This window comes from Diaphorina citri, unplaced genomic scaffold (genome assembly GCF_000475195.1).
Source record: "Diaphorina citri unplaced genomic scaffold, Diaci psyllid genome assembly version 1.1 scaffold3058, whole genome shotgun sequence".
Taxonomy (NCBI): domain Eukaryota; kingdom Metazoa; phylum Arthropoda; class Insecta; order Hemiptera; family Psyllidae; genus Diaphorina; species Diaphorina citri.
The window spans coordinates 16,692-38,625 of NW_007380470.1; the positions used below are offsets into that span (position 1 = coordinate 16,692).

At 42.0% G+C, this 21,934-nt stretch overlaps 1 protein-coding gene across 1 annotated transcript in view; it reads right to left on the bottom strand.

Annotated features, from left to right (window-relative positions):
• The window catches only part of LOC103519942 (E3 ubiquitin-protein ligase TRIP12), a gene marked incomplete at its 3' end in the record, with an annotated part of 30,796 nt that extends 16,167 nt beyond the window's left edge, over positions 1–14,629 (bottom strand). The window contains exons 1-9 of the mRNA XM_008485032.2: positions 14,541–14,629; positions 14,247–14,370; positions 13,330–13,897; positions 12,849–13,007; positions 11,696–11,777; positions 10,670–10,908; positions 9,667–9,909; positions 8,985–9,175; positions 8,031–8,219 (exon numbers count right to left, since the gene is read on the bottom strand). Coding sequence (XP_008483254.2) covers positions 8,031–8,219; positions 8,985–9,175; positions 9,667–9,909; positions 10,670–10,908; positions 11,696–11,777; positions 12,849–13,007; positions 13,330–13,897; positions 14,247–14,370; positions 14,541–14,629 — 1,884 coding nt within the window. The remainder of the gene's footprint in view (positions 1–8,030; positions 8,220–8,984; positions 9,176–9,666; positions 9,910–10,669; positions 10,909–11,695; positions 11,778–12,848; positions 13,008–13,329; positions 13,898–14,246; positions 14,371–14,540) is intronic.
• Positions 14,630–21,934: the final 7,305 nt, after the last annotated feature.

Below are 21,934 nucleotides of genomic sequence, written 5' to 3' on the forward strand. Positions count from 1 at the left end.
CTAGAGCTACCTCTGCATTTTAGAAGAGAGAGTTTATCAAAAATAGACCTTTACCTCAATTGCAACAATGTAAGGATTTTCCAACGATACAGATGACTCAGAAAGTCAATTTTTGGACTTAGTCGGCTCTGCCTTTTACCCATTCAATTACCTATAAGACATGGAAGGAAGGAGCCCATTAATATCGGGCGTTCAAAGTTTTTTTTTTTCTTTTTAAAACAAGGTTTTACACAGGGTGCGCCAGAAAAACACTGACAACGGATCACGCTACAAAGATCTCATCATTCCCAACAAGGTTCTGTGGATCATTTTCCTAACTTCGGCTTCGTTTCCGAGAAATGTCCAAAAAAACAATTTAAAACATCTATTAAAAATAAACGTAAAAATTCTTTTTTTTTCTAAAAAAAAACCACTGTCTAATTGTTTTTAGGTAAGTTACCTTGTGCTGGCGCAAGACCCCGTTGTTAGTTTACAGCGGGAACTGCGACGAAGTAGAGACACGGATGTGGTGCTCCCTGCTGGCTGACTACTAGAACCAACTGCCCCCTGGAGGGTACTGACTGGCCCCTGGGAGGAGTTAGGTGCTCCCTGACTGTTACTAGTCCCCTGTTGGGTGCTGCTGGACCCCTGGGACGAGGCGTTAGGTGCCCCTGGCTGGGAGGGGTTCGCTCCCTGCTGGCTGACTACTAGAACCAACTGCCCCCTGGTGGGTACTGACTGGCCCCTGGGAGGAGCTAGGTGCTCCCTGACTGTTACTAGCCCCCTGTTGGGTGCTGCTGGACCCCTGGGACGAGGCGTTAGGTGCCCCTGGCTGGGAGGGGTTAGGTGCCCCCTGGAGGGTGGTTGCACCCGGGGTGGAGGTTGGGGTGGAGGCGGAGATCGTACCGCCCACGGTGAGAACTCGAGCCTTCTTAGCTGCAAAACAATAAGAAATCGGGGTACTTGGTCAGAAGTCACGTCAATGGAAAATTCCTGTAAAAAGGAACTTATAGGGTTAGGTTAAACTCAAAAAATCTGGTGTGAACATCACACGACTTTCCTTATCCTATTGAATGATGCTTATTTGAGTGTTCTGTAGGTACATACCTTACGTTCTACCTTAATATGTTTCAGTGAAGTTTCAAGATGCAAACGAGCTTAGAGTCAGAAGTAGAACGTTAGATTCGCAATCCTGGGGGCTAGGGTTCGAGGTCCAGCAGGACCATAAAAATTTAGTAGCGTCATTCCAATTGAATATATAAGTACAAGTTTTGCTTAATGATGGTCAGCTCCCATGACGTAGTGGTCACTGCACTCGCCTTGCACGCGGGAGACCCGGGTTCGATTCCCGGCGGGGTCAAGAAATTTGTATCAAGCAAAGGATTGATTCCGTGACTGGCTATTGCGTGGGGCCCACTCAGCCTCGTGAGGAAAATGAGTAGCTATGACATGTAAATGCGCATAGCGACCGGTGCCAGTCCAAATGTTGTATGAACAATGGCCCACACTCAGCCTCGTGAGGAAAATGAGTAGCTATGACATATAAATGCGCATAGCGACCGGTGCCAGCATGGTAGGTAACGCCTCGTGAGGAAAATGAATAGCTATGACATATAAATGCGCATAGCGACCGGTGCCAGCACGGTAGGTAAACATTGGATGTTAGGATTATTGAGATATTGGGAAAAATCCTACAATGCTGCAGTGAGCACCAAAGTTGTTATATAATAACACAAAGAAACTGCATTTACATTTACATTCCAATTAAATATATAAGTACAAGTTTTGCTTAATGATCCCGAATTCTCTGCTTACTAATCAATCCCACCACCAGGGGGAAAGTCTCCCAATAGGTAATGAAATCTCCGACTAGTTGGTGAAAAGTTGAAAAGCCACCATAGAATTTTCTCACTCGTCTCAGACTCGAACCATCAACCTCCGGATTCGAAGTCCAGTACACCGTCATACTGGCGTGACTGACCAACTGACTAGCGATTAGTCATTGATAAAGAAAACAAAATGACCTAAAACACACTCTCTCTCTACACTCTATCAGTACAAAAAAAACCTCTCTATCAGTAAAAACCTCAGGAACCTGTAAAGTGTAAACTGTTCACAACTCACAATCACAAGTTATGGAATATTTTACTCAGTTTTTATGCGTTCTATAATTTTTTTATTGGCTGATTCCCGGAGTTTTGCTAATTGCGTACAGCGTGTTCGGGGACAGGACAGGTAGAAAATTGATGATTTGCCCGACGTTTCATTAATTGCGTACAATGTGTTCGGAAATTGGTCAGGTAGAAAAGTGGTACTGCTAGTTTGTGCTTGTGAACAAAAGCTATTGGTTGTGGACAAAACAGGGTTGCCCGCCACTCATGCTCAGACAGCCTGACAGACCTGGGTCTATTACGGAAAGTGCGGCGGAAAAAGCACGAGACCTGGGTCTCTCAGACGCAGGTCTCTAGATTTTCCCGCCAGTCAGGCTCAAGACTGTCTGACGGACCCTGGTCTGTTTGCTTCCTACCTTTGTTCGGTCTGCAAACACGGTGTCTCCGCTGAGTTCATGAAGCTGATGGACCCGGGTTCGACTCCAGACGTTGGAGAAAAAAAATCACGTGACAAAAGAGGGACTTTTCAGTGATACCTATTCCTATCCCAGCAAGATTAAAGTCTATCCTTCTTCTTTATAATCTTTACAGAGCTCTAACGTCACTTCACTGTATAGTAATTATATTTTACAAACGACCGAATTAGGTTCCAAGGGAGTGAAAAAGCCAAAATAAAAAGCACAAAACTTGGCCACAAAAGCGACAATTCAAGAGACCAACCCTTTATATCGCCAAAATAAAATTATATTATCAATCAAAACAATCACAAAAACCACTAAAAAAAAAACACCGAAATTAAGAAAGAAAAAAAAAAAAAATATTATTAGAAAATACAAATAAAAATGTCAAGATCAGTATCGAACGAGAGCCTTTGAACAACTGAGCGCTTCCTGCGACCAAAATTACCCTAATTACCAGGAACCAGAAATTAACTTGAGGTTTTACAAATAGCACCAAAGGGTCAGGAAGCCAAAGTGAAAGAAGACCAAAGGGTCAGGCAGGTAGGTAGGTAGGTACCACAAATATCCCCGAAATGGCCTTTCACCCTGTTCAGAATTAGAACGGGTTTTTAGATCGAGTTTAGAAAAGATGGGACCTATGATTCATACTTTTGGGACCTATGATTCATACTTTTATACTTTGTCCAAAGTAAAAAAAGTAAAAAAAAAAGATTGGGTTAAAGGTTCGTCACGGCCGCTTTTTTTTTTTTTTTTTTTTTTTTTTTTTTTTTTTTTTTGAGATCAATCAGACTGTAGTTTTAATTTTCAATGGAGTCATAAACAATAATACAGCCCTTTATGAAACTGGCTCACTCATTCATCCTATCGAAAGAAAGGGATAACTACCTACCTTCCTTCTTTTTACCGAGAGTTCTAAGGCCGATAGACCACTTTTGGGTACACCCGCGGTGTCTACCTGGCCTTCGAGATCAAGGATCAAGGGTTCAAGTTCCAAGACACGATTTTCCCTCGCTATAGGAATAGCAAAGGTTGAGTGTAAAGGGCATCCACTCGTAAAATTTGTAGCCAAAACCAAAATAATATCAGCCCAAAGCCTAGTTAGGGCTGATTGAGAGGCTGACGAAAAACGCCGACCCCGTCTGTACACGGGAAAAGGCGAAGAAAAAGAAGTATGTACGTAGTATTAGGATCTGAATCACTGAAGGAGTTAAGGATCTGACTCGCTCACTGAGTAGTTCACTGAAAAGAGTAGTTCTTTTCATAACTCACTCTACATATACACACTCCTAGTTCACTGTGTAAGAATCTAATCAGAAGTCCTGGGTCAAGTTATATTATCATTCCAAATCTGACTCAGCTGTTTCACTGATAAACAATGATAAGATAACGCTACATAGATAAGAGATACGATAACTATACCTACTGTAGTTAAACTCCATCTAGATTCTAGGGGTCCCTAGAAAAATTTGAGTGTGCAAGTCCCTCATCAGATGTAGGTACTTTTATTTATTATTGGACAAAAGATCTATTGATTAATGGGTGGATACAATGGTTAGCGCTGAACTTCGGATCAGAATGTTCGTGGTTCGAGTCCAAGTCATATCATAAAAAAATTAGTCATAAAGAGCTTTTACGATTCTACGAATGACAAAATGTAATTGAACTTGACCTGTTCTTTTCTCATGTTTGCCAAATTTCATGCAAATCGGACAAAGTGTTCGAGAGTTACGGTCACACAAACAGACAAAAGGACAAACAGACAAATGGAAAAATCGTGGAGTTAAAACTTCGAACTCATTTTGTTCGAATATTTTGTCTCGAGTCACTTGGTTTGTATGTTCATTATCAACAAACTTGTCTGGTCATAAACCACGCTACACGTTGCTTAACTTTAGTGTTCTGTTAGGTGATTGTCTATCCGTCTAGTCAATATTTTGACAAATTTCAGTGGTGCAGTGGTTAGCGCGGTGGACTTCGGATCTGGAGGTTGGTGGTTCGAGTCCAAGTCAAGTCATATAAAATTTAGCGTAGTGCATTAAGCGGGGAACGAAATTTGTGGCAAGCATTTATGCTTAACACAATTAAAATTCCTTTTTTAGTTAATATTTTGTCTCCAGTCGCTTGATTTGTATGTTCATTATCAAGGTTATGTCATAAGTCATAAATAATGTCATAATAGAGCAGGTCTTAGGCCCTATAGCCCTAAACTATAGGGGACTCAGCGAATGCATCATTACTTACAAGCCGATAGAGACATCTGTATTCCGATTAGGTAGGTAGTACCAACAAAGTATATGAGAGACGATTTGATACTAGTACATAATATAAGCTTGTCAGTCCTATGCGAGCAGTATAAAAAAGCACTATTATCTGTTCAGGATAAAATCCGCCCCTAGCGGGAATCGAACCCGTGGCCTAGCGCTTACAAGGCAGAAGCTCATACTTACCAAGCTAACTAGGCTGGCAATGTTCCCTTTGGTTTGTGCGTTCCGATATTTTCCTACCTGGATTATCGCAGGATTTCGGAAATCCGAAACATGAGAAGAAGAAATAGGAGAATAGAAGGAGGGAAGGAAGAAGAAATAACAGAATATAAAAAGAAGAATAAATAGGTAGGACAGTGGTTCTCAAACTTTTTTGCATGGTGCCCCCTTTGGGCATATTCTCATTTTTCACGCCCCCCCTACCTTACCCAACCCCTCGGTATATTGTTTTTACCTATATGGGTTTTATGGAATAACAAAACTAGAATTTGAAACTTTGAGATTTTTTTATATTCAAGTAAGTAGGTTACCTATTTTTTTATAGGTTTTATGAAATAACAAAACGAACCAACCTCAGTGGCTCAAGCAGTTAGCGCGGGAGGAATTTCAGAACTGCTAGTACATAATATAAACAAGACACACACAGAGAGATAGACGATTCCTAATCTACACCTAGTCCAAGATCTAACTGATATAAGTCTATTGGAATCGACAGAACGAGAACATTGTAGAGAAGATAGTATAGAAGAGCAGTTCCCAAAATTTCGAGTACCACCTGACACCTCAATGTTCTTTTGGCGTACCACCTAGCATCAATAGATCAGTTGCGCTTACTTGGGTGATGTTTCAAAGTCATAGAGCAGGAAAAATGAAGACCAACGGAATTTTTCTTTTTCTTCTACGACTTCTAGATCCCGAGATAAATCGATTTAAAAAATACAGTCATCGTGAACTTTGACGTCACGGCATACGCTCCCGTAGGCGATGACGTCATAATTCATGACTCCCGATTCGTTTGTTTGTGCGCAAGCGTTTCTGCGCATTTTGACGTTAAGTCTGACGTCACAACTCTTTGAACTTTTTAATTAGAACGGCAATTAAAAATTAAATTTTCGACCTTTTAAAGTTACTTTTTCGGAGTTTTGACTTCAGATTTGGATTTTTCACAACTTTTTACGTAGGAATCGACCTTTTATTCCGAGTTTTGACCTCAGATTCGGATTCTTCCCAAATTTTTACATAGGAATCGACCATTTATTAATAATATTTTCCCAATTGCAACTCCTCCATTGTGTGTGGTTTGGGGGTTAAATAAAGACGTTACACTGAAAAGGTTAGCGGGCCGCAGGTTAAGTATGGCAGGTATATGTAGATAGTATACAAAATCTCGCGGCACACCTAAGACGACCTCGCGGCAAATTAGTGTGCAGCGGCACACAGTTTCCTCGCGGCAAATTATTGTGCAGCGGGCCAGCGGCACACAGTTTTTGAGAAGCACTGGTCTCTAGAATAAACCAGCTTCTAAAAGTTAAGAGTCTTGATCGATTATTGCGGTGCATCTACACCACAATCGACTGAGGTCGATCGATATCGATTGACATCGGATTCAAAACATGATTCCAAAAATTCTATTAGACGAGGCGAGTTTGGGTCAGAATCAGAGTTGGAAGTACACATTACTTAAGTACATTTGTAGTCAGGTAAGTACTGAATAATTAAGGATGATTAATCAAAAACAAAAAAGCTATAAACCTAAAGAAAGAGGAAGCAAAAACTCCAAAATAATTTAAAACTAGAAGAAGAAGAAGAAGAAGAAGAAGTTTAATTTAATTCATTTAATTTAATTTATTAGGTAATAAGAAGCACTGTACCATCAGTACCAGAGACCTATACACTTCAAACTAATCTCCAACATCTATGCTGCAGTGGTTGGCATGGTGGAGTTAGAACCTGGAGTTTAATGGTTCGATTCCAAGTCAAGTCATAAATTTTATCGAGGTATAGTGTTATGTAAGTATGCTTAACACAGTTGAAATTCCTTTCCTTTTTTAAACTTTTCTTACATGGTGCCAGCTAAGAATAAGAACTTTCATTTCATTACCTGTGTAGTACTCTGGGTAGGTGACGAGGTAAGTAGATAGCTGAGAGTGTCCGCTATGTTCAATTTCAGCAGAGTGAGAGCCAGGTCGGAACAATGACAACATAGAGTGGATAGCATTCGTAACACGGTGATGAAAGTACCTGGCACAAATTGAAACATGATGATTAATACATGGTAACATGTGATATTCATGTAACAACAGACACATGTAACGCTATATCAATAGCGAAGGTTGAGTGCGAAGGGCATCCCACTCGGAAAAGTTTGTTTACCCAAAACCAGTTGGCCTCAAAGCGATCACTCTAAAGCTGATTGAGAGGCCGACGACACCCATCTGAACATGGGAAAAGGTCTTGCCCCCGCCGGGAATCGAACCCGGGTCTCCCGCGTGCAAGGCGAGCGCAGTGACCACTACGCCATGGGAGCTGAAGCTTAGTAAAGTGAAAGGAGGTTGTTTATGCTTATTGAACGAACGAAGAGAATTTCAAGTTTTACTTGACGATTTTGCATTTTTAGTTCGTCTAGGTCTAGTCGGTACATGTCTGTTTTATTTCGCCATAACTCTCGAACGGTTTGTCCGATTTTCGTGAAATAGATCAGTTGCGCTTACTTGGGTGATATTCCAAAGTCATAGAGCAGGAAAAATGAGGACCAACGGAATTTTTCTTTTTCTTCTACGACTTCTAGAGCCCGAGATAAATTGATTTAAAAAAATACCGGTAAATCGTGAACTTTGACGTCACGACATACGGTCCCGTAGGTGATGACGTCATAATTTATGACTCCCGCTTCGTTTGTTTGTGCGCAAGCGTTTCTGCGCATTTTTAGGTTAAGTCTGACGTCACAACTCTTTGAACTTTTTCATTAGAACGGCAATTAAAAATTGAATTTTCGATCTTTTAAAGTTACTTTTTCGGAGTTTTGACCTCAGATTTGGATTTTTCACAACTTTTTACGTAGGAATCGACCTTTTATTAACAATTTTTACCCATTTGCAACTGCTCCATTTGGCACAGATGTTCAGCATAAAAAGGAAATTTTAATTCCTTTGTTAATGTTTCTGCGGTTAGTAGTCTCTTTGATATCAATTGGATGACATTGGTAAGTCACTCACCGCTTGTAGTATAGCCTTGCTGTGACGGCGGGATAACATCTCCAGGGCAGTTAGAGACTGTTCTGCTACATCCATACATTGGATGACTTGTAACTTCTCGAGAAAAGTGGGAACGGCATCGAGAACGACGGCAGAGCTGCGGGGCAGAGCCTCCATCATGTAGGTAAGCGCGCGACACGCGTTGTTCATCTGTGGACAGCGGGGAAGGAATGGGTTAAGTGGTGTAGAAGGAGTGAATGGGTTTAAAATATTTGTTGCAAGTGTAGAAGACTATGTAAGTTCATTGCCTTGAGGGTCAATTAAATATATATATTTTTTTTAACAATGTTTTTTTTTTTAAATTTATTTTTTACTTTCTACTACCCTTACGTATAGGGAACCTATACAAGGTAATGAGAAAATATTGCAATCGGTCCATTTTTTTCCCATTATTATTATTATTACATAGGGTTTCTTAAATAGCCGATGGCCCTACTCATACGAATAGATGTCGGTATAAGAAGAGGTTTGATAGAGGAAACTTCAACTACCAAGACCTTATGGTCCCAAAATCGAAGAGAGCAGGAAGACAGGAGAGGAAAAAGCCAGCCGTTCCAAGAACAAACTGAAACCTTATCTGTTTAGAATAAAATATGAAACCCGTTAGGTAGGTAATAAATGAACTAATCACGTCATGTTTGGGGCCATTTTGCCCAATTTTATGTCTACACTAAGCAGTCCATTTTTTTAATAGAGATTTTACAATGGGAACTGTAACCGCTAAGGTCTTATTGTCCCGAAAGCGAAGAGAGAAGGAAGACAGGATAGGAGAAAGCCAGCCGTTCCGAGAACGAACCTTATCTGTTTAGGATAAAGTTCGCCCCGGGCGGGAATCAAACACGCGGCCTAGCGCTTACAAGGTCTTAATTTTATTTATTTTGGATTTTTTCTTATACAGGCACGGACGGAACTTACCATGTCAAAGTTATGATCCATAGACAGCAGTGTGATCAGGGCCGGAACTACTTGTTTCACAGGAAATCCAGTCAGGGTGTCCTCGTTTCCCATGACCAACATCTGACACATTTCGACCACCGCCTGCAGTTGTTGATCTTCGTCCCCGATGGCTTGCAGAGAGACGAGCAGCTGTTGGGCTTTGGTGGCCGCTGAAATTATGGAAGAGATTCAATTAGTTGTTGGTGATGTTGTTGTTGTTGGTGTTGTTGTTGTTGGTGGTGTTGTTGTTGTTGTTGTTGTTGTTGGTGTTGTTGTTGTTGTTGTTGTTGGTGTTGTTGTTGTTGTTGTTGTTGGTGTTGTTGTTGTTGTTGTTGTTGGTGTTGTTGTTGTTGTTGTTGTTGGTGTTGTTGTTGTTGTTGTTGTTGGTGTTGTTGTTGTTGTTGTTGTTGGTGTTGTTGTTGTTGTTGTTGTTGGTGTTGTTGTTGTTGTTGTTGTTGGTGTTGTTGTTGTTGTTGTTGTTGGTGTTGTTGTTGTTGTTGTTGTTGGTGTTGTTGTTGTTGTTGTTGTTGGTGTTGTTGTTGTTGTTGTTGTTGGTGTTGTTGTTGTTGTTGGTGTTGTTGTTGGTGTTGTTGTTGTTGTTGTTGTTTTTGTTGTTGGTGTTGTTGTTGTTGTTGTTGTTGGTGTTACGAAAAATACTCACTTGAACTAGCGCCCATACTCCTATGCAACAGATGCTGCACGCGGGGCCCCAGGGCGCCAAACAGGTGGGGCGGCAGGCCCCTCGCTTCCAGCAGGGCCTGTAGTCGCCCCACCTCACTGTCTTCACTCTCAGAGTCTAGGGCCGCCCCTGGTGCATGAGAAGGGCCGGAACTTGAACTCGCCACGCCTGATAGAAGCGATGTCGAGGCCGTGCCTGATGCTGCCCCTGATGTACTAGTTGAACCTGCAGGAAAAAGGCAACAACCTGAGATTATTGAGAGAAAAAAAGCGAGCTCGTAAGTTTTACAAATAAATAATAGTTCACATAAAATATTTATATCAAGACAAATACAATTGCAAAGGTTTTCAATTGGTGAGCTTTCGACGATATCACTCAAGGTATGATCGTCAGACCAAGATAGATGATGTTAGGAAGGTAGCGCGCTTGCCTTGAAAGCGTCGAGAAAGGCAACAACCTGAGATTATTGAGAGAGAAAAAAGCGAGCTCGTAAGTTTTACAAATAAATAATAATTCAGATACAAATAAATAATATTTATATCAAGACAAATACAATTGCAAAGGTTTTCAATTGGTGAGCTTTCGACGATATCACTCAAGGTATGATCGTCAGACCAAGATAGATGATGTTAGGAAGGTAGCGCGCTTGCCTTGAAAGCGTAAGGTCGCGGGTTCGATTCCCGCAGAGGGTTCGTTCTCGAAACGGGTAGGTTTCTCCTATCCTATCTTTCTTCTCTCTTCGCTTTCGGGACGATGAGAATTTTGTTGTTACTGTTCCCTCTATCAAAGCTCTTCAAAAAAAGGACTTTTTTTTATCTACTTATTTATTTATTTTAATAGGTAATTTATTTATTTATTTTAATAGGTAATTTATTTATTTTAACATATACCTACAGATGCATTTTTCCTAAGCTAAAAGAGGTGCCAATAGCGAAAAAGAGCTAAAAAAATAAAAAGAGGTTTTCCAAAGAAACAATAATCTTACCTTGCGCGCCCGCGTTCTTATCCTCTTCACCCGCCACACTACCTCCCTGCGTTTCCCCCGCGCTCATCCCGGACTGCGCGTACAGTGTTGCCGCCTTGCCGCCGCCCGGCGCCCCGTACAGTGTTGCCGCCTTGCCGCCCTGGCCGCCTCCCGATGTTGCCGCAGCTGCGGCGGCGCTGCCAGAGTTGTGGTGCCCCCCGCCGCCTACCCCACCACCCCCTCGGGACGACGATCTGCGGCTGAAGGGGAGGAAAAGAGGGAGGTTATTAGAGGGGTATAATTATTATAATGGTGGGTCCAGACTTGTGCAATGCAATGAAATTCGTTAGTTTGGACGTGTTTGAGAAAGTTGCAGCAAAGTTTTTTGAACATTGCAGCAAACGTTTGTGGGTATCCGAGAGGTTGGCGGTTTTCTGGCGAATGTCTTTGATGTGCGTTGCACTAGTTTGGACGTGTTTGCAAAGCATCGTGCAATGTAATGCACATGATGTACCTACTATAGGCCATTACTAGTTGAGTATCGGTACAAAAATTCTCGGATACATGAAAAACGTTCGCATTCGTCAGATTTGATTTTACGTGCAACGTGCAATGCAAATGCTTTGCACGTTGCTTTGCACGTTGCATTGCACAAGTCTGGACCCAGCATTAGATGTAGGGGCAACTGCCCCAAAAGTTCAAGCCCAAGATGCTTCATCTTGGGTTCAAGCCCAAGATGCTTCATCTACGAGACTTGCTAGACTTTGGAGAATTGTGAGTCCTGTTCAAAAAGGATTACACCAAGAGTATCAGATCGATCAAAGAGGAATTCAAATTCCAAGGAACGACATTGAAATTTCACTAATCCTCTATTTCTTTTTAAACGAGTCTAAAAATTCCCAATTCAAAGGAGAAACTCCTAACAGGTGACTTTTTTTTCGATAAAAGTGGATGATCTATTTAATTCTTTTGTAAAAGGCACAAAAAAACTAGAAAGCCTTACTGTAATTATTGACACTGACACACTGCCTTTGTGCAAAAAATTACCCAATACACGGGATTAATTCAAACAAAGAGCTGACTGAAGATTTATTGATTCTACGGCCTGTAAAGCTATTGATTAGGTGTTCTTTTGAGTTGGAATAAATTTCAGAGGAGGGTGTGATAGAGAATGTGTGAAAAAGAGCTATAAATTGTTTAATTCAATAGCACCTAGAAGACTATGCAAGTTCATTGCCTTGAAGGTCAATTAAAAATAATTTTTTTAACAATGTTTTTTTTTTTTTTTTTTACTTTCTATTACCCTTACGTATAGGGAACCTATACAAGGTAATGAGAAAATATTGCAATCGGTCCATTTTTTTCCCATTATTATTATTATTACATAGGGTTTCTTAAATAGCCGATGGCCCTACTCATACGAATAAATGTCGGTATAAGAAGAGGTTTGATAGAGGAAACTTCAACTACCAAGACCTTATCGTCCCGAAATCGAAGAGAGAAGGAAGACAGGAGAGGAAAAAGCCAGCCGTTCCAAGAACAAACTGAAACCTTATCTGTTTAGAATAAAATATGAAACCCGTTAGGTAGGTAATAAATGAACTAATCACGTCATGTTTGGGGCCATTTTGCCCAATTTTATGTCTACACTAGGCAGTCCATTTTTTAATAGAGATTTTACAATGGGAACTGTAACCACTAAGGTCTTATTGTCCCGAAATGGAAGAGAGAAGGAAGACAGGATAGGAGAAAGCCAGCCGTTCCGAGAACGAACCTTATCTGTTTAGGATAAAGTTCGCAACTCGAGATATTTTGTTTACAGACGGACAGACAGACACACACACGGACCAATGGCTGAAACTTTGGATTTAGGCTCTAGGGACCTCAAAACGTGTTTTGGCACTAAAATTTGACCATCGAAAATTTGACCCGATTACATTACTTTCCTTCCTATAGGATAAGGAAAGTAAAAATGAGTATAAGGAATGTAAATATGAAAACAAAAAGAGTGGAAAGGGAGGAGCCTCACCTGGCGAAGGGGTACTAGTGCCTTCCTGAAATAGGGGTAAGTACTTGGTCAGAAGTCACTTCAATGGAAAATTCCTGTAAAAAGGAACTTATAGGGTTAGGTTAAACTCAAAAAATGAGTATAAGGAATGTAAATATGAAAACAAAAAGAGTGGAAAGGGAGGAGCCTCACCTGGCGAAGGGGTACTAGTGCCTTCCTCTATCTTGCGGCCGGTGTGCGAGGCTGAGGAGGCTGAGTACGGCCGCTTCTTGGGTCGGCCGCGCTTCTTAGATGTAGAGGTGGCCGAGCTGGTGGTGGCTGGTGATGCGTTTTTCCGCTTGCGAGAGCCGCCTACAGAAAATAAAAGGAATAATATGATTTTCAACACGAAATTATCTATTTTTATCAAGGATTATTATTATTATTATTTATTTTTTAATTTTTCTGTCTGGCTGAGGGAAGGCAAAATAACTTTTATTCCAAGCTAAACTAACTAGGGATTGGATAGAAGACTGCCTCAGGCATAATTCCCGCCCATTAATTGGAATATGTATTTTGTAAAAACAAAAAACTCATAATTTCATTTATTTTGTTTATGTTGTCGTTATCTTGTATATGCTTTCTATGTAAATGTTCCAATAAAATGGAATTTTATAACAATAGGCTGACATACCTGGGGTCGAAGTGACGCTGGATGCGTTAGACACGGACCGTCGCCGCGTTACTCTGTCGCCGATACTCTCAACTGTCGCGTCTACTGTCGCGGCCTTCTTGCGTCGACCAGTAGATAGCGCGAGTGTCGCGGTATTCGCTTGGGCGACAGGGGATAGTTTCTTGGATTTCCCGCTAGGAAGCGCCTGAGTAGTTTTCGAGCTAGATTGCGCTTCTGTAGTTTGGGCGGGGGATTGTTTCTTCGCTTTCCCGCTAGATAGCGCCTGAGTCGCTAGCGCTTGATTCGCTGTAGCTTGGGCGGGAGAAAGTTTCTTCGCTTTCCCGCTAGACTGGGCTTGAGTAGCTTCTTGTTTGGTGGGGTTTAGCTTCTTGGATTTTCCGCTTGAAGCGTTGCACGCGTTGTCAGCGTTTGAACCGGTGGTGGTTTTAAGTGGTGCGATGGAACCGGTTTTGGCCGCCTTCTTCTTTTTGGTGACGGCTACGGGTTTGGCGACGTTTCGGGTGACCTGTGTGGCTCTTCTCGATTTGGACGCCGAAGAGGGTTCGACGGCAGTCTTTGCTGGTTGAGTCTGAAAGTGAACATAGAATAGATTATAATTATTTTTTCGAGATGTTTAGTTTGATAGAGGGGACTGTAACGGCTAAGGTCTTATCGTCCCGAAATCAACGAGAGAAGGAAGACAGGATAGGAGAAAACCAGTCGCTCCGAGAAAGAACCTTATCCGTACAGGATAAAATCGAACCCGTGGCCTAGCGCTTACAAGGCAGACGTGCTATCAACCAAGGCTAACTAGGCTGGCAAAGGCGAGGAAGATGATGAAGAAGAAAGAGACCCGTTACTCCGTTAGCTTTCCTCCTAGGTCAAATGACCTTGACCTCCTAGAACCAAATGACCTTGACCAAGGACGTCGTACTTACCCGTGAAGGTCGCGGCGTACCGACGCCTCCTAGTGCAGAGTCTACTAGTTCGACTTCCGGCGAGGTCGAGGATTTATTGGAGCGTAGGGATGCTCCCGATATTGCTGAGCGTGGCGTGTGAGTTCTGAAACAAGAGCGGGAAGGACAGAAAAGGGTTAAATGGATGTTAACAAGAAACGGAAAGGGTTAAATTATTTATTGTTTTGATTCAAAAGTTTGGGTTCTGAAACACGGGCAGAGGCGAAAGAAAAGATGGAATAAATGGATGTTGACAAAATTTTGGTTGTTGTTTGCCGTTGTTGGTGATGGTTGCCGTTGTTGTTGTTGTTGTTGTTGTTGTTGTTGTTGTTGTGGTAGCAGCTTTCATCAACTTCATCCGCCATTTTCAAGTCAAGGAAGAGATGTTTGCCAGAGACGTTCAACACCCAATGGGCGTTACATGATCATTAGATCAGGGCTACAAGGGAGCCCCAAAAGAACTTTTGTGTAACGTTTTTCCTTCAATGATAGTAGATTTTTTTTCCAACATTGAGAAGCAATATCAGCATACATAATTCCGAGCATGACATAGTATAGATTTTACTTCTTACTCAATAGATAGCATGGGTTAAATTCACTCATTGTTTAACGTTGATCCATGTACAATTTATATGTATTTTCATGATCAATAAAATTCTATTCTATTCTATTAAGAAAGAACGGGAGCAAACGGAAAGGGTTAAATTATTTATTGTTTTGATTCTAAAGTTTGGGTTCTGAAACATGGGCAGAGGCGAAAGAAAAGATGGAATAATAATAATAATAATAATAATAATAATAATAATAATAATAATAATATATTTGTGCTTTTTTTATTATTTTAAGGTTTACAATTACATAATAGACAATATAAATAGGTTCTTAAAGATAAAACCCTAAAATGAATAGATGGATGTTGGAATAAATGGATGTTGACAAAATTTTGGTTGCTGTTTGCCGCTGTTGGTGGTGGTGGTGGTTGCCGTTGTTGTTGTGTTAGCAGCTTTCATCAACTTCATCCGCCATTTTCAAGTCAAGGAAGAGATGTTTGCCAGAGATGTTCAACACCCAATGGGCGTTACATGATCATTAGATCAGGGCTACACGCCCCGAAAGGACTTTTGTGTAACGTTTTTCCTCCAATGATGGTAGATTTTTTCCAACATTGAGAAGCAATATCAGCATACATAATTCCGAGCATGACATAGTATAGATTTTACTTCTTACTCAATAGATAGCAGATATTGGCTTGTGACCAAACGTCAAAGGAATGTGTTGGGAGAGATATACAGTGGATTAATTTGAATAAAAGTAGAAAAGATGAAGTAGATATTGAGATAACAGTTTCAGAAAATAGACATTAGATAACACATAGTTTTAGCAAGTATGAGAAATTTTCTTACAAACCGTTTAGCTGCGGACGGAACCTACATTTCCCTAGTGGTTGGGTGGAACTGGTGGAAGAGCTCATTTCTAAGTATACTACCACAGGAAATGAAACCAATAAACAAAAACCGGTTAGTGCTGTCAAATCAGAAGATTGGTGGTTCGAGTCCAAATCAAGTCATACAAATTTGCGAGTAGTTGTATCTATTGATTGTAGAAACGACATTTGTGACAAGAATAAAAGCATTTCATGTTTGACCACAAAATAAAAAGGGACTTTCAATAATGGACTTTACAAGTCTTTTCAGCCCTATACTGGCAGTATAAACAAGGTCAAATTTCCAATTTTTGCTAAACCAATCAAAACAAAAATACGTACATATATCAATGAAAATTAATAATGAGAAATTGCATTCCAATGTGTTCGTCAGGTGTGACAACATACCAGTGCATTATGCACCTGTATATAACACGTATACATATTAATACATACATGTACCTTTACAATCTGTATACAGGATGACTAAACAAAAGAGGTTCCCACGGTATGTGTCTGCTCTCTACTCATCACGGGTCCGCCTATCAGATCTACCTGATAGTGAGTGGCTGGCTAAACATATAAGGTTCGTTCTCGGAACGGCTGGCTTTCTCCTATCCTGTGCTCCTTGATTTCGCAACGATAAGGCCTCCGTTATTATTGTTCCCTCTATCAAACCTATGAATTACTGTATTGAAACTCATTTTCGATACAGGTAATGTTATATTGTGATAATGATAAATAATGTTGAACAATTTTTGGTACGTCCTATAAGCTTGTCATTTCTAATTTGTTTTGTTTTTGGCATACCCTGTAGCTTGTCATTTCTAATTTATTTTGTATTTGGCATACCCTATATTTTGTTGTTGTATTGAAACAGCAACTACTTACTTATATTCATAATACTGATACTATACATCTATACAATATGTTGCAGGTACAATTCCATGCTGATTGCACATGTTTACATATCAGCTGATTACTGATAACAGCTCGCAGTCAACATGGCCTACCCCTCTCTCTCTCCCCTCCAATGAGAAGCCCTTCCACCTGCCTGATGTATGGGCATCTCTTCCAGGGCCGGATTAGCCCCCCGCGGGGCCCGGGGCAGTTTCAAAGGCGCGGGCCCCCCCAGGACCTACCCCCCTCCCTACTAGAAAACACTTCTAATACTTCTATACCTACCTAATTCATTTGTATCAATCATTACGTACGGACTACGAGTTTTGTTATTAAAATATATTCTGTCGTTTCAGTTCATTGAAGTTTTAATGTTTGTGAGCACATCTTTCATGAAAAATTCTTTTTTTTTTTTTTTTTTTAAAAAACCCATAATATCTAGTGTAAGTCCTCAAAGCGTGGGGCCCCCAAAAGCGCGGGGCCCGTGGCAGTCTGCCATTCTGCCTTATGGGTAATCCGGCCCTGATCTCTTCTCTTCCTAGTGCATCTCTCCCCTCTATGAGGCCATATATCGCCCCCCTCCTACCTAGTCTATGCGCCCCCTCCTGCCTACAGTAATGAAGCCCCTCTTTCTCCTCCTTTGGGGACCTTTTTTCTCTCCCCCGCCAGCCTAGTTAGTTTAGTTGGTAGTGCGTCTGCCTTGTAAGCGCTAGGCCGCGGGTTCGATTCCCGCCCGGGGCGGATTTTATCCTGATGGGATAATGTTCGTTCTCGGAACGGCTGGCTTTCTCCTATCCTGTCTTCCTTCTCTCCTCGATTTCGGGACGATAAGACCATAGCAGTTAAAGTTCCCTCTGTCAAACCTCTTAAAAAAAAAAAAAAAAAAAAAAAAAAAAAAAAAAAAAAAAAAAAACAAAAAAACCCCCCCGAGGGAGAGAGAGAGAGAGAGAGAGAGAGAGAGAGAAATAAAGAACAAAAGGAAGGAAGAAAAAAAAAGATATAGAAAAAGACACTTTTCGTTTTTGGTGGATGTGTCTAAATCACCTATCTAAAATAACTATCGTGTGTCCAGATCAATGTGACAGCAAAAAAATGGGCATTGTTGCCAAACATGTCACATGTGCAATGGTAGAGAATCTTTAAAAGGGGAAGGTATATTGCACAGTGCTTCCTCCGACAGTGAAACAAAGTCAGGTAAGGCGATATCCACCTTACCTGTTCTGGAATCCAACCTCTGAACTTAGAGCTACCTCTGCATTTTAGAAGAGAGAGTTTATCAAAAATAGACCTTTACCTGAATTGCAACAATGTAAGGATGTCCTGCAATCTGATTGGTTCCTTCATTTTGGGTTGATGACTCATTGCTGTTACATTGATCTGGATGAACTATAGATGCATACCTTACGTTCTACCTTAATATGTTTCTGAGAAGTTTTAAGATGCAAACGGGCTTACACTCGTATTAATTTATGAACAAGAATGATCGTTCTTAGATCAGTCTCAAGTCAAAATTGACCAATCAAATGCCTTGAGACTATGCTTAGCACGAACTTAAGAACCAGCATTTTGTTCATAAATATGGGTGTTAGAGTCAGAAGTAGAACGTTGGATTCGCAATCCTGGGGGCTAGGGTTCGAGGTCCAGTAGGACCATAAAAAATTTAGTAGCGTCATTCCAATTAAATATATAAGTACAAGTTTTGCTTAATGATCCCGAATTCTATGCTTACTAATCCCACCACCAGGGGGAGAGCCTCCCAATAGGTAATGAAATCTTCGACTAGTTGGTGAAAAGTTGAAAAGCCACCATAGAATTTTCGCACTCGACTCAGACTTGAACCACCAACCCCCGGATTCGAAGTCCAGTACACCGTCATACTGGCGTGACTGACTAGCGATTAGTCATTGATAAAGAAAACAAAATGACCTAAAACACACTCTCTCTCTCTCTACTCTCTATCAGTAAAAAAAACCTCTCTATCAGTAAAAACCTCAGGAACCTGTAAAGTGTAAACTGTTCACAACTCACAATCACAAGTTATGGAATATTTTACTCAGTTTTTATGCGTTCTATAATTTTTTTATTGACTGATTCCCGGAGTTTTGCTAATTGCGTACAGCGTGTTCGGGGACAGGACAGGTAGAAAATTGGTGATTTACCCGACGTTTCATTAATTGCGTACAATATGTTCGGAAATTGGTCAGGTAGAAAAGTGGTTCTGCTAGTTGTGCTTGTGAACAAAAGCTATTGGTTGTGGACAAAACAGGGTTGCCCGCCACTCATGCTCAGACAGCCTGACAGACCTGGGTCTATTACGGAAAGTGCGGCGGAAAAAGCACGAGACCTGGGTCTCTCAGACAGTCTGGCAGACCTGGGTCTATTACGGAAAGTGCGGCGGAAAAAGCACGAGACCTGGGTCTCTCAGACAGTCTGGCAGACCTGGGTCTATTACGGAAAGTGCGGCGGAAAAAGCACGAGACCTGGGTCTCTCAGACAGTCTGGCAGACCTGGGTCTATTACGGAAAGTGCGGCGGAAAAAGCACGAGACCTGGGTCTCTCAGACAGTCTGACAGACCTGGGTCTATTACGGAAAGTGCGGCGGAAAAAGCACGAGACCTGGGTCTCTCAGACAGTCTGGCAGACCTGGGTCTATTACGGAAAGTGCGGCGGAAAAAGCACGAGACCTGGGTCTCTCAGACAGTCTGGCAGACCTGGGTCTATTACGGAAAGTGCGGCGGAAAAAGCACGAGACCTGGGTCTCTCAGACAGTCTGGCAGACCTGGGTCTATTACGGAAAGTGCGGCGGAAAAAGCACGAGACCTGGGTCTCTCAGACAGTCTGGCAGACCTGGGTCTATTACGGAAAGTGCGGCGGAAAAAGCACGAGACCTGGGTCTCTCAGACAGTCTGGCAGACCTGGGTCTATTACGGAAAGTGCGGCGGAAAAAGCACGAGACCTGGGTCTCTCAGACAGTCTGGCAGACCTGGGTCTATTACGGAAAGTGCGGCGGAAAAAGCACGAGACCTGGGTCTCTCAGACAGTCTGGCAGACCTGGGTCTATTACGGAAAGTGCGGCGGAAAAAGCACGAGACCTGGGTCTCTCAGACAGTCTGGCAGACCTGGGTCTATTACGGAAAGTGCGGCGGAAAAAGCACGAGACCTGGGTCTCTCAGACAGTCTGGCAGACCTGGGTCTATTACGGAAAGTGCGGCGGAAAAAGCACGAGACCTGGGTCTCTCAGACAGTCTGGCAGACCTGGGTCTATTACGGAAAGTGCGGCGGAAAAAGCACGAGACCTGGGTCTCTCAGACAGTCTGGCAGACCTGGGTCTATTACGGAAAGTGCGGCGGAAAAAGCACGAGACCTGGGTCTCTCAGACAGTCTGGCAGACCTGGGTCTATTACGGAAAGTGCGGCGGAAAAAGCACGAGACCTGGGTCTCTCAGACAGTCTGGCAGACCTGGGTCTATTACGGAAAGTGCGGCGGAAAAAGCACGAGACCTGGGTCTCTCAGACAGTCTGGCAGACCTGGGTCTATTACGGAAAGTGCGGCGGAAAAAGCACGAGACCTGGGTCTCTCAGACAGTCTGGCAGACCTGGGTCTATTACGGAAAGTGCGGCGGAAAAAGCACGAGACCTGGGTCTCTCAGACAGTCTGGCAGACCTGGGTCTATTACGGAAAGTGCGGCGGCCCGCCCGCTTTTTTTTTTTTTTTTTTTTTTTTTTTTTTTTGAGATCAATTCGACTGTAGTTTTAATTTTCAATGGCTCACTCATTCATCCTATCGAAAGAAAGGGATAACTACCAACCTTCTTTTTACCGAGAGTTCTAAGGCCGATAGACCACTTTTGGGTACAACCGCGGTGTCTACCTGGCCTTCGAGATCAAGGATCAAGGGTTCAAGTTCCAAGACACGAATTTCCCTTGCTACAGGAATAGCAAAGGTTGAGTGCAAAGGGCATCCACTCGTAAACTTTGTAGCCAAAACCAAATGTCAGCCCAAAGCCTAGTTAGGGCTGATTGAGAGGCTGACGAAAAACGCTGACCCCGTCTGTACACGGGAAAAGGCGAAGAAAAAGAAGTATGTACCTAGTATTAGGATCTGAATCACTGAAGGAGTTAAGGATCTGACTCGCTCTACATATACACACTCCTAGTTCACTCTGTAAGAATCTAATCAGAAGTCCTGGGTCAAGTTATATTATCATTCCAAATCTGACTCAGCTGTTTCACTGATAAACAATGATAAGATAACGCTACATAGATAAGAGATACCATAACTACTGTAGTCAAACTCCATCTAGATTTTAGATCTAGAGACCTTCATTTTGGGGTCCCTAGAAAAATTTGAGTGTGCAAGTCGCTCATCAGATGTAGGTACATAGGTACAATAAATTGGACAAAAGATCTATTGATTAATGGGTGAATACAATGGTTAGCGCTGAACTTCGGATCAGAATGTTCGTGGTTCGAGTCCAAGTCATGTGATAAAAAAATTGGTCTGTTGTGTATGATGGTGGTTTCGAACCAGTGTATTTCGGTTTTCCAATATCCAATATTGGCTAGAGTGAATTGATTCAATCCTCAGCAGACCTGGGTCTATTACGGAAAGTGCGGCGGAAAAAGCACTCAGACAGTCTGACAGATCTGGGTCTATTACGGAAAGTGCGGCGGAAAAAGCACGGGACCTGGGTCTCTCAGACAGTCTGACAGACCTGGGTCTATTACGGAAAGTGCGGCGGAAAAAGCACGAGACCTGGGTCTCTCAGACAGCCTGACAGACCTGGGTCTATTACGGAAAGTGCGGCGGAAAAAGCACGAGACCTGGGTCTCTCAAACAGTCTGACAGACCTGGGTCTATTACGGAAAGAACGGCAGGTCTCTAGATTTTTCCACCAGTCAGGCTCAAGACTGTCTGACGGACCCAGGTCTGTCTGTTTACTTCCTACCTTTGTTCGGTCTGCAAACACGGTGTCTCTGCTGAGTTCATGAAGCTGATGGACCCGGGTTTGACTCCAGATGTTGGAAAAAAAAAATCACGTGACAAAAGAGGGACTTTTCAGTGATAGTCCTATCCCAGCAAGATTAAAGTCTATCTTTTCAGTGATACCTATTCCTATCCCAGCAAGATTAAAGTCTATCTTTCTTCTTTATAATCTTTACAAAGCTTTAACGTCACTTCACTGTATAGTAATTATATTTTAAAAACGACCGAATTAGGTTTAGATTCCAAGGGAGTGAAAAAGCCAAAATAAAAAGCACAAAACTTAGCCACAAAAGCGACAATTCAAGAGACCAACCCTTTATATCGCCAAAATAAAATTATATTATCAATCAAAACAATCACA